Below are 15,403 nucleotides of genomic sequence, written 5' to 3'. Positions count from 1 at the left end.
GCTTTATCCAATCAAAGCTCAATCAGTTGAAAAATGAAAAAAATAAAGGGAGAATTATTAAGATATACTATAATAATGCCGCTGTTAAGCTTCAAGTTGTTATATTTCTACCTAAAAAGAGAAAAAGCTTCTGCTTTCAAGTGATGATGCTATTTATTTACACTGTTAATTTTATGCCATAAAATTCGAATGGCCATAAAATTCGAATGGTTAGTGTAATAATTCCAAAGCATTAGAACGTTTCATACATATGATCATATATATAAATAATGAACATTATAAGTTTTTTATCGTGACCTAAAAATCTGAGTCATGACGCGCATAGAGTAAGCAAATAGAATACCATTTAGTCTAGTTAGCCTTAGACAAAGCTCAATCACATTAACCTAATTTGTAAAACTTTTAAAAGAGACTAACTTTTATTAAAAACACAAAACATAATCATGGAAACTACAAAGAAAATAAAGTAATCAAAATCAATGAACAAGTACTTAAATGATAATCAAATAACTGTTCGATGTTACTTTCAAACTAATATAATACTATGACACCAGTTTTTCATAGTAGTCATGACACCATGAGATTCCACATCATCTTAATTCTAATTTGTCATATCTAATTCACCTACAGTGTTCAACACTAGAGCATCTATAAAATGATGAATGTAAAAGGGTGAATTTACCACTGACTTTGTGAACCACATATGAGAAAGTGCACAGAAGGGAAGTAAAAGATGTATGTGAGTTTTTCACAAATAGATTTTCCAAGAAAAGAATTAAATTAATAGCACTATAATTAAGAATGCACATTCAATCTATATGTTCAAAAAACACCGCTATCCAATAGTTTGTAATGAACCCAATCATCACACCAAGCAAATGTCACCCAAGCTTCCAACTATAACAAAGCTTGTCATCAACACATCCCAATATCATTGGTGGAGAATAATAATCCCACCTACAATATATATAATATATATGTATGCACGCATTTGTTTCTTGTACAATGATGAGGAATAATTGTTCCACCTATATAATATATAGTATGTCATATAACTCATGGTGAGGAATAATCGTCTCACCTATATAATATATAATATACAATGTACTCATGGTGAGGAATAACCATCTCACTTAATGTATCACATACACTTATACATATTTACACACACCATACAATTAAATGAATCACAAGTAAAAATAAATAAATAAAATAAAGATCAATAGTTTATAGATTCATAAAAATATTTAATTAACATCAATGACAGCCACCTACCTCAACCATCATCATATATGGCACTTTAGGGCATAATTTCGTCCATACTAATGAGCGCAAGCTTAAAGATGTTCAAACTCATCAAAGCTAGGTTTAAACAACTCAAATAACTCTTATTAATTTCATTTATATTAATGGGCTCAAACCCATAGCCTTAGTTTCAAAATCACCATCTCATAACCTCAAATCTTACTTCCAAAATGTGTAGAGAGAAGAAGATATAAGGAAGGCATATCTAGGTGAAATCAAGCTCAATAAATCAATTTGTCTTTTAAAAGGAAAGAGAAAATTATGAAGAATTGAAAAAGGAATATAAAAGTATTTCTTGAATTAAAATATCAATATCCATAATCATTGACACATAATTTAATTTCAATAAATTATAAATTGTCAAAACAAACAAAAATATTAATCAAAGTTAGAACATTGACAAAAATTCCTATGATTTTGAAAACATTGAACATAGATAAATATTTGGGATTTGCTTCCCAATTGAAGCAGAAAAATAAGTGTTAAGGTGCAAAAATATCCATCAAGTAATCGATTGAGAGCATCCAATAACTAAGTGGGAAAAAGAACAAAAATATACACAATGTTACCATAGTTGGTTGGTGCAAAAGTGACAAAACTATTAACATTGCTCGAACGCCGTTAGTTTCATATGTTAAATGCTGACTATTCTTGCCACATATTAGTTTTTACTGATATGAACAAAAAAAGGGATAAAAATATCCATGAAGTTGTCAATAAGGAGCATCCAATAGTTTAAAGTTGATGCAAAAGTAATAATCCGTCAAATCCTTCGAATATTAACAGTTTAGCTTATATCTAAGTAGAAGTTGACCATTTTTTACTGATGTAGATAAAAATATTTCTAATTTAATTTTTAAAAAGGTTGATTGATGACGTATCCTACCAAATCGCATTATATCCCTCCCTTCCTCCCTTTCCACTCATTTTTCTTGTCTACAAAACCTGAGATTTAATATAGTGAGATAGGTTATACATAATCGAAGATTGAGACTAAGCACACCTCCTACGCCACCTACCTTAAGAATATTGTCACAATCTTAAGCAATTTCATTCATTATAGGTTTGAAATTCTCGAATGATTTTCACCATTGCTGTAAAAAAGTAAATGATTTAACTTGATGTTTTGTCAAAACTACATTTTCTCACATGATATTCATATAATAATTAATCAACATTCATAGAATTTTATCTAGGAATATTTTGTGTCCACATTAGCAAAAAAAAAAAAGGTCAACTTCTGCTTAGGTGTCAGTTAAACGGTCAATATTTAAAAAACTTGATTGATTGGTCATTTTTTACCAACTTCAGTAATATTATGAGTATTTTTACCTTTTTTCTCAATTTAGCTAGTAGATGTTTCTGGTTGATGATTTCGTAAGTATTTTTATCCTTTTTTTAGTCTACATCAGCAAAGACTGACAAATGACAAACACAATCAACGTTTAATGCCAGAAATTAATGGCGTTAAGGCAAAGTTAATGGTTTGATTATTTTTGCAACTATTTCGATAACGTTATAGGTATTTTTATATTTTTTCTCACTTTAAATTGCTAAATGCTCCGGTCAATCATTTGATGAGCATTTTTGCACGTTAACCTAAAAAACAATTAAGACTAGAAAATATAGTAAAGGTGGAAATGAAAACTCATCTGTTGAGATCAATAATGGAAATCTCTTTTGAGCCCCTTTACAACTTAACACCTGCTGAAAAGTTTTCACAAGCATTACCCATAAATAATATTTTTATATAATCATTATAAATTCCCAAGAATCAAGATTCCTTTCCTTTTTTTAATTAAATGCATCCTAATCTTTTCATCTAAATTTCTAATACGGTTGCTAAGATCAATCAAGAATTTCCTATCTAATATAATAACTAATTTAGCATATGATTTATCTTATGGAGCTAGAGAAATTGAAATTTTAGATACAACAATCGAAATAGATAACCCGCTATTGTTTTTCTATTTGAAATTTAATAGCAAAAAACTAATAAAATTACTCTGAACATGAGGAAAGAATCAATTAGCGTGGATGATTTTATAATCCATTGATCAGAAATTTTGGGGGGGGGAAAGAAGCGCAAAGGAATGTCATATTAGTAAGATATTTTTCACTTAATTTCACTTTTAATAAAATAATTTTTTTTTTTAAATTAATTTCACCTTTTCATATTTATTTACTTTTATTTAATAAAATATTTTATTTTAAAATTAATATAAAATAATTTATTTAATAAGAGAAAAAATAATAATTATATTTTTTTGTTGGGAATAATGATTATATTTTTTAAAAAATTTAAATACTTTATATTATTAACATCTCCTCGCAGGAAATGAGCAGATGAAGTCTGAACATTTGTTTTTTTTCCCCCTTTCGTTGGGAACCGTGTATATTAATGATTTCGACTCACAGGCTTGGCAGGCAAGAGTGATTGGTGAAAGGTTTTTTAAAAAAGGAAAGTGATTGGTGCAAGGAGGAAGAAGACAAAAATAGGGGGCGAGATAGAAGCTGCAACACAAAAATGGAAGGAATTAAAGAGAGAAGAAGAAGGAAAAGATTATAACTGGAGAGAATGAAAGAGTAGGGCTAATCTGATTGAATAACAAGGCTGCAAAGGAGGAAGGAAAATAGTTTAGGTTTTCATTTTAAAATTATATATATTTTTAAAAAGATTAAATTTAATCATTTTAATAGCTATAAAATTATTAAATATTTATCTAATATAAATATGGCTCCATAAGATAATATTCACATTTTTTTAAAATTTCAACTGATTTATAATAATAATAATTATTATTATAATATTTTCACCATAACTTTAATTAATTCACTCCTAAATAATATACTTATATTCATATATATTATTGAGGATATGACTTTTTTTTTAATTATTTGTAGCTGGATTCAATCAAAAAATGATACTATAAAAATAAAAGAGAAGAATAGCTTTTCTTTCATATATCTTCATCCAAAGGACCAATAATAAATTTTCTGATTTCTCCTCTAAATACATACTTCCTCTATTTTCAAATATAAGTAAATGTTAACTAACTCACACTTTTTAAAAAATTAATTGATTCTAATAATTATGCCTAAAATTAAAAAGTTTGATTTGAAATGCCTCATAATTAATTTTTAATTTTTTTAATGTAATGATATTATCCATTTAGGCGATATAATTTGAGAAAATATAATAAATATTTCTTGATATAAAATAACAATGAAACATATGATCATTTTTTATAATAAAAAAACGATGTGACTATACGAACAACTTCCTTCTTTCCATTCCTTATTGGGCCATCTATATTTAATTTTATAATATTAAATGTTTTAATTTTAGGTTTATATTTATTAAAATAAAAATTATTAAATCTGATCAAGAATCTGAACAATTCAAATTTAATATAGATGGTATAAATTTAATATTAAAATTTTCTATAACTTTTATGAATAAATTATCTAGATATACTTAGAATAGTTTAAATTTAAAATTTTTAACTCATAATTTTTAAAAAATATTTTTTAAAAAAAGTTCATGTTAGAAGATTATCTTTATTTTTATATTGTATTATCAAAATAAAATTTATAAAATTATAAAAAAAATTAATATTAAACCTGCATTGTTTAGAGTGAATATGCGTAGTCATTTTATAAAGTTAAATAAATTTTAATATTAAATTTGAACTATCCATATTAAATATAGATTGTTTAAATGGGTGAACTAGTAAATTTATGAAAAAATTAGCTCAATGGCCTTAAAAAATATAACTCTCATAAATTATGAATGAGGTTTTAAAATATTTTTAAATATGGCCCATTCATAAAATCAATTAGATGTATTTTTCTTTTGTATCCTCAGAATAAATTTATGATTAAAATATAATATATTTGATTTAATTAATTTTTAGCTAATTGAATCTTTCATTTTTATTATAAAAAATCATATTGTGCGTGCTCCTTCTCTGATTTATCATCTCTGAATATTTTCTTCATTAGATTTTTGGATCTCATTTTCTTGAATCATCATATTCATCTCTCGTGTAGTGCTTTTTTTCATCAAAATTTTTTATTTAATTTTCCTAGATCACCATCTTCATCGCGGAGCTTTTTCTCTCTTTCCCTCTTTGTTCTTCTCCAGATATTACAAAAAGGACATTAGACATTGAAAAGGAAACTCTATTACTGATTTGCGATATTATGTCATTGATATATGACTATATATAAATGATGAACAAATTGATAAGTTTTTATTGATAGAGCTTATATATTAGTGACATATAATAGTATATCATTGATATACTATCGTAAATCAATATAACCAGACAATCAAATATAAACTTATTTATAATTGATATATAGTCATATATCAATGATGTAGTATCACAAATCAATAATACGAAAAACACATAATTATTTTTTTCAAAATAGATCAAACAAAATTTCAAGAAACCCTTGTTTGAACTCTGACTTTTGTAACAAAGTTTGATCGGACTTCCTCACCTTGGATCTGCAGCTTTAGTGTGGCTTTATGTAGAAGCTACAATTTCAAACTTCCTCACCTTGCATTTGTAATTTTTCAACTTGAATCTATAGCTTCCAGTCTACCTCGCCTCGTCTCGTGCTCTTGTGGTCTCCTAATTGAATCTCTAACTCCGTTTATCCATCAGTGTGAGCTGTTTCATTGTCTATTGTTAATTTCTTCGCCGTCGTGATCGAGAGTATAATGTCGTCTCCATGTCTTCGAGTGAGTGAAACTGAAACTAGTGTGAAAAAGAGGAATTAAGGTATTGTGATGTTTAAGGGTAATTTTATCTTTTGTGTCAAAGGTAAATTAAAAAATGATCATTATCTTAATTTAGGAAAAGGTGACTTATTAGTTTTATTTAACTATATAACATTGGTTAAATTAGCTAAAGCCCCTAAATTTATTGAATTTTTTATAATTTTTGTAAATTATTAATTTAATAGATAAAATTTTAAACTTGGACCATGCATTTGGATTAAATATGAATGGTTCAGGTGTATAAAGGAGGATGGGAGGAATTTTTTTTTTTTTTTGCCTTGATAATGTTTGTAGTGCTGAATTGAGTACTTCAATTCTATGAACTTGTAGATTGGTGGTTAATGTTCTACGCCCTAACTCTTCCGGATTTGGATCCTACATCGTGAAATTTGTGTGGTGGTTGGGAAGTGGGTTAATCTTGACCATGTCTTTTATCTAATGGCTAAGAAGGGGGAGAGGTGTATAATTTATTCTCAACTAGAATTAGTCCTCGCCATCATAAATGATGTAAAATATTATAATTTTAAAAACATTAATCTATTATATATTACTACAATAATTTTTTTTATTTGTTAAACAGAATCTTTAACTTATATTATTGTCTTATTTATTTAATATTAGTTATTTATGTATTATTTTAAAATAATTATACATTTATTTAAAGCATGCAAATGATATAACGACTTTGTACATTCTAATGTGCAAGAGAATATATAAAAGAAATATGTCTCTCTTTTAATGAATGAAAAAAGCCATAGCTAAAGAATTTTAATGGTGAGAAAATAAAATAGAATAATTTAAATTTCAACGGACTTTTATTTTATTTATAAAAAATGTTAAATATTCAAGAAAATAAAATTTATATCTTATTGATGTGAATTTGGTTTGTATGATGTCGTATTGTCGAATTGATTACTTTTTATCTCATATGCACCAAATCATTATTGTATAAAAGTTTATATAATGAAAAAAATATGAAAAAAAGAAAGAAAGAAAAGAAGAGGAGAGAGTTACGTTACATTAATGCCACATTTAGTGAGAATTGGGGCTAGATAAGTGAAAAGTAAAAGTAAAATTCAAAATTTGAATTGTTTGATATGTCAGAACTCACTTTCATCAATTTTGATGGAATTAAGTTCCTTGCCTATACTCATAAAATTAAGATGAGTTTGAAAGAATTGAAAATTTTTGACAATAATACCTCACCTTATGAATTTTATTGATAACATTACCTCTTCTCTAAATTAAAGCAAACCCCATAACACATGTTAGTTTAAAAAAAGTAGAGGGAGAAAGGAGAGATTTTAGTTTGATTTAAAAATATAGGCAAATAGAATTATAACATTCTAATAGAGAGAAAATGAAAGAGAAAAAGAAAAAAGAAAAATCAATTAAAAATTTCAACCATATTTTTGTATTTTTTAACACCAAACTCATCAAAATATAAACAATATAAACATGCGTATTAAAAAATATTAGTAGCAACTTGCAATTCAAAATTTATTATCCCTTTCAAATTAAAAATATAATAAACCACTAATTTTATTTTATAATTTTTATTCTAATACATGTTAAAATTATAAACAATATCTTATTTTATTCTATGATTTTTCACCTCGTTCAATTTAAAACTTAATTTAAATAATAATACAAAAAAATATTTAATAATTTACTATTCATGAGAATTAAAAAAATTAACAATATACTATAGCTCATAATGTATTACTTCATGTGTAATGCATTGTTATAAGTCATTTAAAAAAATTTAAAATAAAAAGATAAATTAAAAATCTAAGAATTTCATAAAATTCAAAAAATAAAAAACTAAAATAAAATTGTTAAAAACATTTTTTATGTTGTTACTTTTATATATATATATATATATATATTTTACTAATAATTCATGATAAAAAATATTTTTAAAAATATATGTTTTTGAAAACAATTAAAATATTAAGTGTCATAGATGTGAAAATATTTTAACAATATTTTTTTAACAACATATTATAACTTAGAATTTATTAATCCATATATAATGTGTAGTTATAAGTCATTTAAAAAAATGTAAAATAAAAAGATAAATTAAAAAAAATCTAAGAATTTTATAAAATTCAGAAAAATAAAAATATTACAAACAATGTTTCATGTTGTTAATTTTTTAATAAATATGTGTTAATAATTGATTATTAAAGATATTTTTAAAAACGATTTGTTTTTCAAAAGAATAAAAATATTAAATGTTGCTTTTTACTGTATATATACGGTAGATGATTTTTCTTTTACTGCACATGTACAGTAATGCAATTAACAGCATGAGAGCCACTGGCGCACGGCATGAGCTCAGCAAGTACGAAGGAAAAAGGGGGGCAATATTGGTAATTCACTGTTCATAAATTGTTTCAAAATTTATATAGATTGTGAAGCGCACAAACATTAAGAAAATCTATTTTTTCTGGTGACTGTGGTTGATTCCCATGAACATGAATGGTCACCATCAGTTCAACACCAAAGCTTCCTCAGATCGCTTTCCCTCACAAAAAGCCCATGAAATTTGTAAGGAACTTGTCGTGGTAGTCTCGCCACCGCCGCCACATCAAGCTCCGAAGACTTCGCGTCCATCACCGTTCACCAATAACTTCGACTCTCCCTTATCTCGCCATGCACGAACGTCGACACATACCCATCGTCTTCCTCTGCGTCTGCATCCTCTGGATCTCTCGCCATGAAGAATGGCTCTGATCTGCTGTAGCATCCTTCTCCAAACAGCCTGTACCCCATCGTGCAGTCACGTCTTCATCTCCTCTCGAAACGTCTAGCTTCACCACTCCTGAGATTGTTTTGGGCCCAGGATCCCTAATCGCCGTGCACAGTAACTAGTTCTTCTTCCCCACATAAGCTTGCTTAATCACTGCCAAGTCCAAATTTCTTATTGAAATTGGTTGTCTCGTCACAATTCCAGTTTTGGATGCTCTGTCAAGTTGGGAGCCATCTTCAGTACTCATCGAGCTGATGAAATCTGGACATCTAGATGTAGATTTAAAGTTTTAAATTTATATTTAATAAAAATAAAAATAAAAAATTTTAATAAATTTCAATAAATCTGTTCATTAGCAACCATATAACTAGAATTGCCCAAATTTAATATTAAAATTTTTTAAAATTTTATAAATTGATAATCCAATTTAAAAATTTTTAATTAATTAATTTGTTTAAAAAATATTATTAAAAAGAAAAGTACCCATTAAGATATTATCTTTATTCTTAATATTCTATTTAAAAATTACTAAAAATTAATGTTAAATCTAGATGTCTAGAATAGATCTGGATAGATAATATATAAAATTATTAAAATACTAAAATTTAATTGAACTATCCAAATTAAAGTTACACTGTCACGATTGATGATAAATCATTTGTTAAAAAGTTTTGTAAATTTTTATTTTAATAAATATAAATCAAAATCAAAATAATTTTAAATTTAAATTATTTAGATTAAAATTTAAATGATTCAGATATCAAGATAACAAGCACCATTCCCGTTGAACACCATAGATGAACCTGTCAAGTTGCGGATAGGAGTATAGAAAAAAACGACGAAGAGACTGTAAAAAAAATGAAATTTTAAAATCTTAATATTTGAGGGCTTCACGCTGAGAAGTAAATTATCCACCTTTAATTTCTCTCTTTTTAGCCATTAAGACACGGTCGATATTAACTCACTTTCCAATCGCTGCACAAATTTCACTCCACTCCAATCCCCTAATCTTCCAGATGATATCAAGTTCGAATGGCAGACATACGAGACGAGTACTTCAATTCTACCATGCTCTTTTTATTTTTGTTCTCTTTCTTCTTTCTAGTTGCGACACGTTTCTTTAACGATTTAATGGAAAAAACCCTCACTCTAAGGGTGTGTTTAGTTTAAGAGAAAAAGAAAGAAAAAAAAAGGAGGTGAGGGGAGGAAAAGGAGGGGAAGGAGAGGGGAGGTGAGCTTCCCCCCAATTTGGAGGGGAGGCTTTGGAGGAGAGGGGAGGGGCTCCCCTCCTCCTAACCAAATGAGGGGAGGGGAAGGGAGCCCCTCCCATTCCCTACTCTTCCCCCCAATCAAATACACTCTAAGTTTGTAAATAATAAATATTGACAGTCGTAGGCCGACTGTAAAAAGAAGGTGCGAAACCATGTGGTATCCTAAAATTATAAATACTTAATGCGAAGCCTTTTTAGTTTCATTTATTTTTGTATGACTTCTTTTCTTTGCTTCATACTTAAATTGCCCTCTATTTCCTACCTGTATTGCTGTAGCTAGCTACTTCCCATTCTATCGTCTCCTAGCCTGTTTCTGTTAAACTATTTGTCTCTCCTCTCCAGAGCATTCTCAGGAGATCCAGAGGTAATATATTCCCCCTCCCTCCCTTCCCCTCTCTCTCTATATGACTTCAATGTCCCTCGATTGGCTTGACATTGTCTGTTTCACAGCTCCCTCATTCTCTTGTCTTTGTAGTTCTTGTTTCTTCTCTCTCTCTCTCTCGCGCATTTCCCGGAGACCAAAATGGTCAAGTCCTCATCGTGTTGCGAGAAACCAGCAGGGTTGAAGAAAGGGCCATGGACTCCTGAGGAAGACCAGAAGCTCATGTCTTACATTCAACAACACGGCCACGGAAGCTGGTCTTCCTTGCCTGCAAAAGCTGGTAAGCATAGTTTCCTACGCCAAATCTTTCATTCATTACTCTACTACCTTTTGTTTTTCACACAAACACGCTCATATATACTAATAACCACCTCGTAGATTCTAGTTTCTTTTTACCATGGAATGGTAAATGATTGTAATATATGATAATAGACTTATCGATGAGTAATTTTAAATTTTTAACCTCTAGTTGTCCTGACAATGCAATTTCCTTTTTTGGAAGAGGATTTATTTTGAACCCAATGTTAACATGTTTATATGCTTGTGTTTTTCTTTCTCATGATGAAGACTAGATCAAGGGCAAATTTTTTTTTTTTTTTTAAATGAGTAATGCGATTTATGTTTTGACGACCAAGAGGACTACGGAGATGTGGGAAGAGTTGCAGACTGAGATGGATAAATTATCTAAGTCCTGACATCAAACGAGGCAAGTTCAGTTTACAGGAAGACCAGACCATCATACAACTTCATGCTCTTTTTGGAAACAGGTAATGATAAGTCCCACAGATTCCCACTTTTTCCTCAAATGTTCAATTCTTTGAATGAATGGTGAACCATAATGGTGAATCACATATATACGATTCCTAAAATATAGCTTCTTGGCGTACATTCTATAATGCACGTACAAGATGGTCGGCCATAGCGCTTCACTTGCCAAAGAGAACAGACAACGAGATCAAGAATTACTGGAACACCCACCTTAAGAAGAGGCTCACCAGAATGGGTATAAACCCGTCCACCCACAAGCCCTTAAACGACGCCGTTAATGGCGACCAGTCCAGGGACGCGGCCAACCTCAGCCATATGGCTCAGTGGGAGACTGCTCGGCTCCAAGCCGAGGCCCGACAAGTCAGAGAATATTCGAAGCTGCAGCTCCAGAACCAGCAGCTCGGCTCGCCTCCAATGACTCGGCTCGTTCTCAACAAGATCACACCTTGGCCATCACCACCTCCGTGCCTCGACGTGCTCAAGGCATGGCAGAATTCGTGGTCGCCATCCACGTGGAAGCCCTCAACAGATCAGAACAACCCCAGAATGCATAGCATGTACGCCATGATGCTTGCCACCAACGACCTCAAGTCACCGGCGTCGACGTTGTGCTTCCCCGACGCCGTCGTTTCCAAGTCAAAATGTACGAATAGTACTGAAATCAATAAATGTTTACAACTTCCTTCGTCCTCCTCCACCACGGTCGCAAATGACAGTGGAATCAACGTCGTGAAAAGCTTGCGAAGCGACGACAGTATAATGGCAGCCATGGAAGAACTCCAATCAACAGTTTATAACTGTAATATGGAAGATCTCCATGATGACGATGTGTTGGTGTTTGGATTTAATGAGAACTCAGCCTCATCACCGCACGAAAACTTGGGAGTCTCAGGTGTTGGAGATGATTGGGAAGCCATTCTCGACCTTGTCAATGGCTCACTCTGATGAGTGATGATCACCTACTTTCCCTTTATTCCAAGAACATTTTATTTATTCTGAATTTGAATTTTTAATCTTGTTTGTTATTTTTAAAAAAAATGTTCTCTTTAACATGTGTGGACTTTACGACTTGAACGAAAGAAGAAAATTGAACAACCTTTATTGGTGATCATGATGGAACATTATAAAGAAATCTTCAACCTAAAGAATCATGAAACAACCCCAAAATTTTTGGGCACATATGAGGTAAGGACATATATTAACTGAAGAAATTCTTAAATAAATCAGGTGGTATATCATTTCTGTGGTATGTTGAATAAAAACATGGCATTTAATTGTCATTAAATATAAATTAATTTTGACATTAATAATAATAGAAAGATAAAAGAAAAGAAATTCAATATGTATTTTGTTATAAGAATAAAATTAATTAAAATAATCTCATATAATATTTTTTTTAGATATTTTGAGGTATTTTGATTGAATAGACCACAAATGATGTGGTACACCTGATCTATAAGAATTTCTCTATTAGCAAAGAAATTTATAGGAGAAATACTTAGGTAAATCAGATGCAATACGTCATTTGTAATCTATTCAATTGAAATATTTCAAATAATTTAAATAAAATATTATATCATATTTTTTAAATAAATTTTATTGTTATAACATAATGCACATTTAATTTCTTACATTTTTTTCTTTATTATCGTTAATATCAGAATTAATTTATATTTAATGGCATCTAAATTAAATGTTATGTTTTTATTGAATAAATCACAAATGACGTGGCATATCTGATCTACCTAAATATTTCTCAATTTATAGATGGACTCGGTGCTCCATGTCATCCATGATCTATCTAATAAAAATATGATATTTAAGTAATATTAAATATAAATTATTCTTACATTAATGATAGTAGAGAGAGAAAATTTAAGAAATTAAATAAGTATTCTATTATAAAAATAAAATCATTAAAAATAATCACACTTAATATTTATTTGATTGAATTGGTACAATTTTATTAGATGGACCATGAATGATATGATGCATTAGATTCATTTAAGAATTTCTCATATTAACATCTCTCTTTAGGTGGGATATATAATCTCCTAGTTATTTCTAATACATTAATTGGGATACCCTTTATACCACTTTTAAGGCACTAATTAATTAAGTGATTAACACTAATCACCTCTAGTAATTCAGCATTCGCCTTCTACCTCTCAAGCCGCCTCTTTTGACCTCTTCCATGCCTTCTGTGCATTTTTCATCAATTTCTGTAATATTTTGTAGCTTATATTTGTTTCTACAATACCTTTTTGTTTTCCATTGCAATCTTGTTAGGAATCAGGATGGGATGAGATCAGGACAAAATCAAAATGTCCTGCTATCCCTATAAAGTAGATAATGTGGGAGAAAAGCCTAGATAATAACATTCATTAATTAAAATTTTAAATCACATAATTTATTAAGTTTAAAACCAAAACCAAAACAACACAAATACATGAATCACAATAATTATTGAATTACATCAATCACAATTATAAATATATAACTTAAAGTTAAATATATATGAGACATAACAAATTATGATAGCAATTTTAAATAATTTTTAGACTATAAGAGTAACAATAATAGACAAATCTAGCACAACATTAAGTTATTGTTCTTTTTCTTTAGTTAAAATATGTTAAACAAGTGACTTTTCCTAAAATAAAGTAAGAAATATGATATAAATAAAAGTTTTTAAATAGGTAGATATAAGAATAAATTATATTAGTATAATTAATATATTGTAAAGAAAAATAGTAACATGTACTGCTTGTTCTATATCATTAAAATTATCAATATAAAAAATTTAAAATTTAAATAAGAATAGCAAGTATTAAAATTATAATTAATATAAGTATCAATTATATTAATATAATTAATATATTTAATGTATATGTTTTTTTAATATATATATATATATATATCTCTATATAATATTCGGGATAGGACGGGACGTTTTAAGGATAATCTTATGTCCCATCCTACCTTGTAAAAGTCTCATCTCGATTATTTTTAAGCTGAGACGAGACACATTCTAATATAACTTGAATGAAATTAGATTGATCGATATAGGTATAAGCTAAATACTCTTACCTCACACTCTTACCTCGCACGACCCTTCCCCTCTTCATCACTGTTATATTTGACTCTCCTGTGATATGCTCTCTCTTTTTTTTTTCAAAGTTTCTGGCATTGTGTCTTTCTGACTTTCGGTACGTTGGTTGGTGATGCTAAGCAGCAGTTCATTGATTCGTCGAAGGCTTGATAATAAAAACAACAGTAGGTGGGTGATATTTTGCATGAAGTTATGAAAGTTTGGTACCTTCTTTTATGGCCTTGTTTGTACGCCTAGGTATTATCATTATATATTACTATCTTTATATCAAATTATAATATATTTTTTTAAAAAATTAACATCTCAAAATATAAAATATTTTAAGAATATTAAAATTATATTAAATTAATTTATTTTAATATTATACTTTTTCTTTCTATTTAATTTCTGTCAATCTCTCTTTTTAATATATTAAATAATTTTTTTAAAAGTTTATATTTTTATTTTAAAAAATAAAGTTGTTAAATATATTTAATAAGATTTATTAATATATGAGATTTTATCTAAAAGTATATTATAATTTAAAATGGAAGGAGTTATTATCATCAGCAAGCACGTATAGATGTACTCCCTCCGTTTTTATATATATAAAAAAACTATATTACGCGGTTTAATCATAATAATTATGTCTAGAGATAAAAAAAACTATACTAAAATGCCTTATGTTAATTAATATAAGTATGCATTAATTATTTTTCGTTAATGTAAATTATGAGAAGTGATTTAAGAAATGTGTAATAAATATTTATTGAAATAGGTGATTTTGCTTATGTAAAAAAATGATAGTTTTTTTTACAAATAAAAATGGAGGAAGTATATAAGAATTAATTAATAGTATTGCTTTTTATTTTTGATAGCATTTTCTTTGTGCTATTTTGGCCGGTTTTCTTTTTCCAGCTTTCTTTTCGAGGGCCTTTGGGACTTATGGATGGATACGTTGATTACGAGAGAAATGAGTGTGATACAAAGAAGAATGAAATTAAGAGACAATAAATTGTATAAATTGCATCGTCTTATT

General features: G+C 28.6%; 1 protein-coding gene and 1 pseudogene across 1 annotated transcript; one reads left to right on the top strand and one right to left on the bottom strand.

The window, feature by feature from the left end:
* Positions 1-8,596: 8,596 nt before the first annotated feature.
* LOC129310849 (probable carotenoid cleavage dioxygenase 4, chloroplastic) lies at positions 8,597-9,099 on the bottom strand (annotated as a pseudogene).
* Positions 9,100-10,576: 1,477 nt separating this feature from the next.
* On the top strand, positions 10,577-12,218 carry LOC129310848 (transcription factor MYB106-like). Its single transcript, XM_054952756.1, has 3 exons — positions 10,577-10,785; positions 11,143-11,272; positions 11,414-12,218. The coding sequence occupies exons 1-3, from the start codon at positions 10,647-10,649 to the stop codon at positions 12,216-12,218; spliced, it is 1,074 nt and encodes a 357-aa protein (XP_054808731.1). The 5' UTR covers positions 10,577-10,646.
* Positions 12,219-15,403: the final 3,185 nt, after the last annotated feature.

Source organism: Prosopis cineraria, unplaced genomic scaffold, assembly GCF_029017545.1.
Source record: "Prosopis cineraria cultivar Desert tree isolate PC_DT_omini unplaced genomic scaffold, ASM2901754v1 PC5, whole genome shotgun sequence".
Taxonomy (NCBI): Eukaryota; Viridiplantae; Streptophyta; class Magnoliopsida; order Fabales; family Fabaceae; genus Prosopis; species Prosopis cineraria.
Note: the sequence above shows the minus strand (reverse complement) of the source record. Positions and strands in the feature narration are given on the sequence as shown.

Bases quoted from the DNA above. Each gene is read 5' to 3' on its own strand.
- LOC129310848 (XM_054952756.1), top strand. From the start codon at position 10,647: ATGGTCAAGTCCTCATCGTGTTGCGAGAAACCAGCAGGGTTGAAGAAA. The intron at 10,786-11,142 runs GTAAGCATAGTT...GACGACCAAGAG, and splicing joins TTCCTTGCCTGCAAAAGCTG to GACTACGGAGATGTGGGAAG. The intron at 11,273-11,413 runs GTAATGATAAGT...TGCACGTACAAG, and splicing joins CATGCTCTTTTTGGAAACAG to ATGGTCGGCCATAGCGCTTC.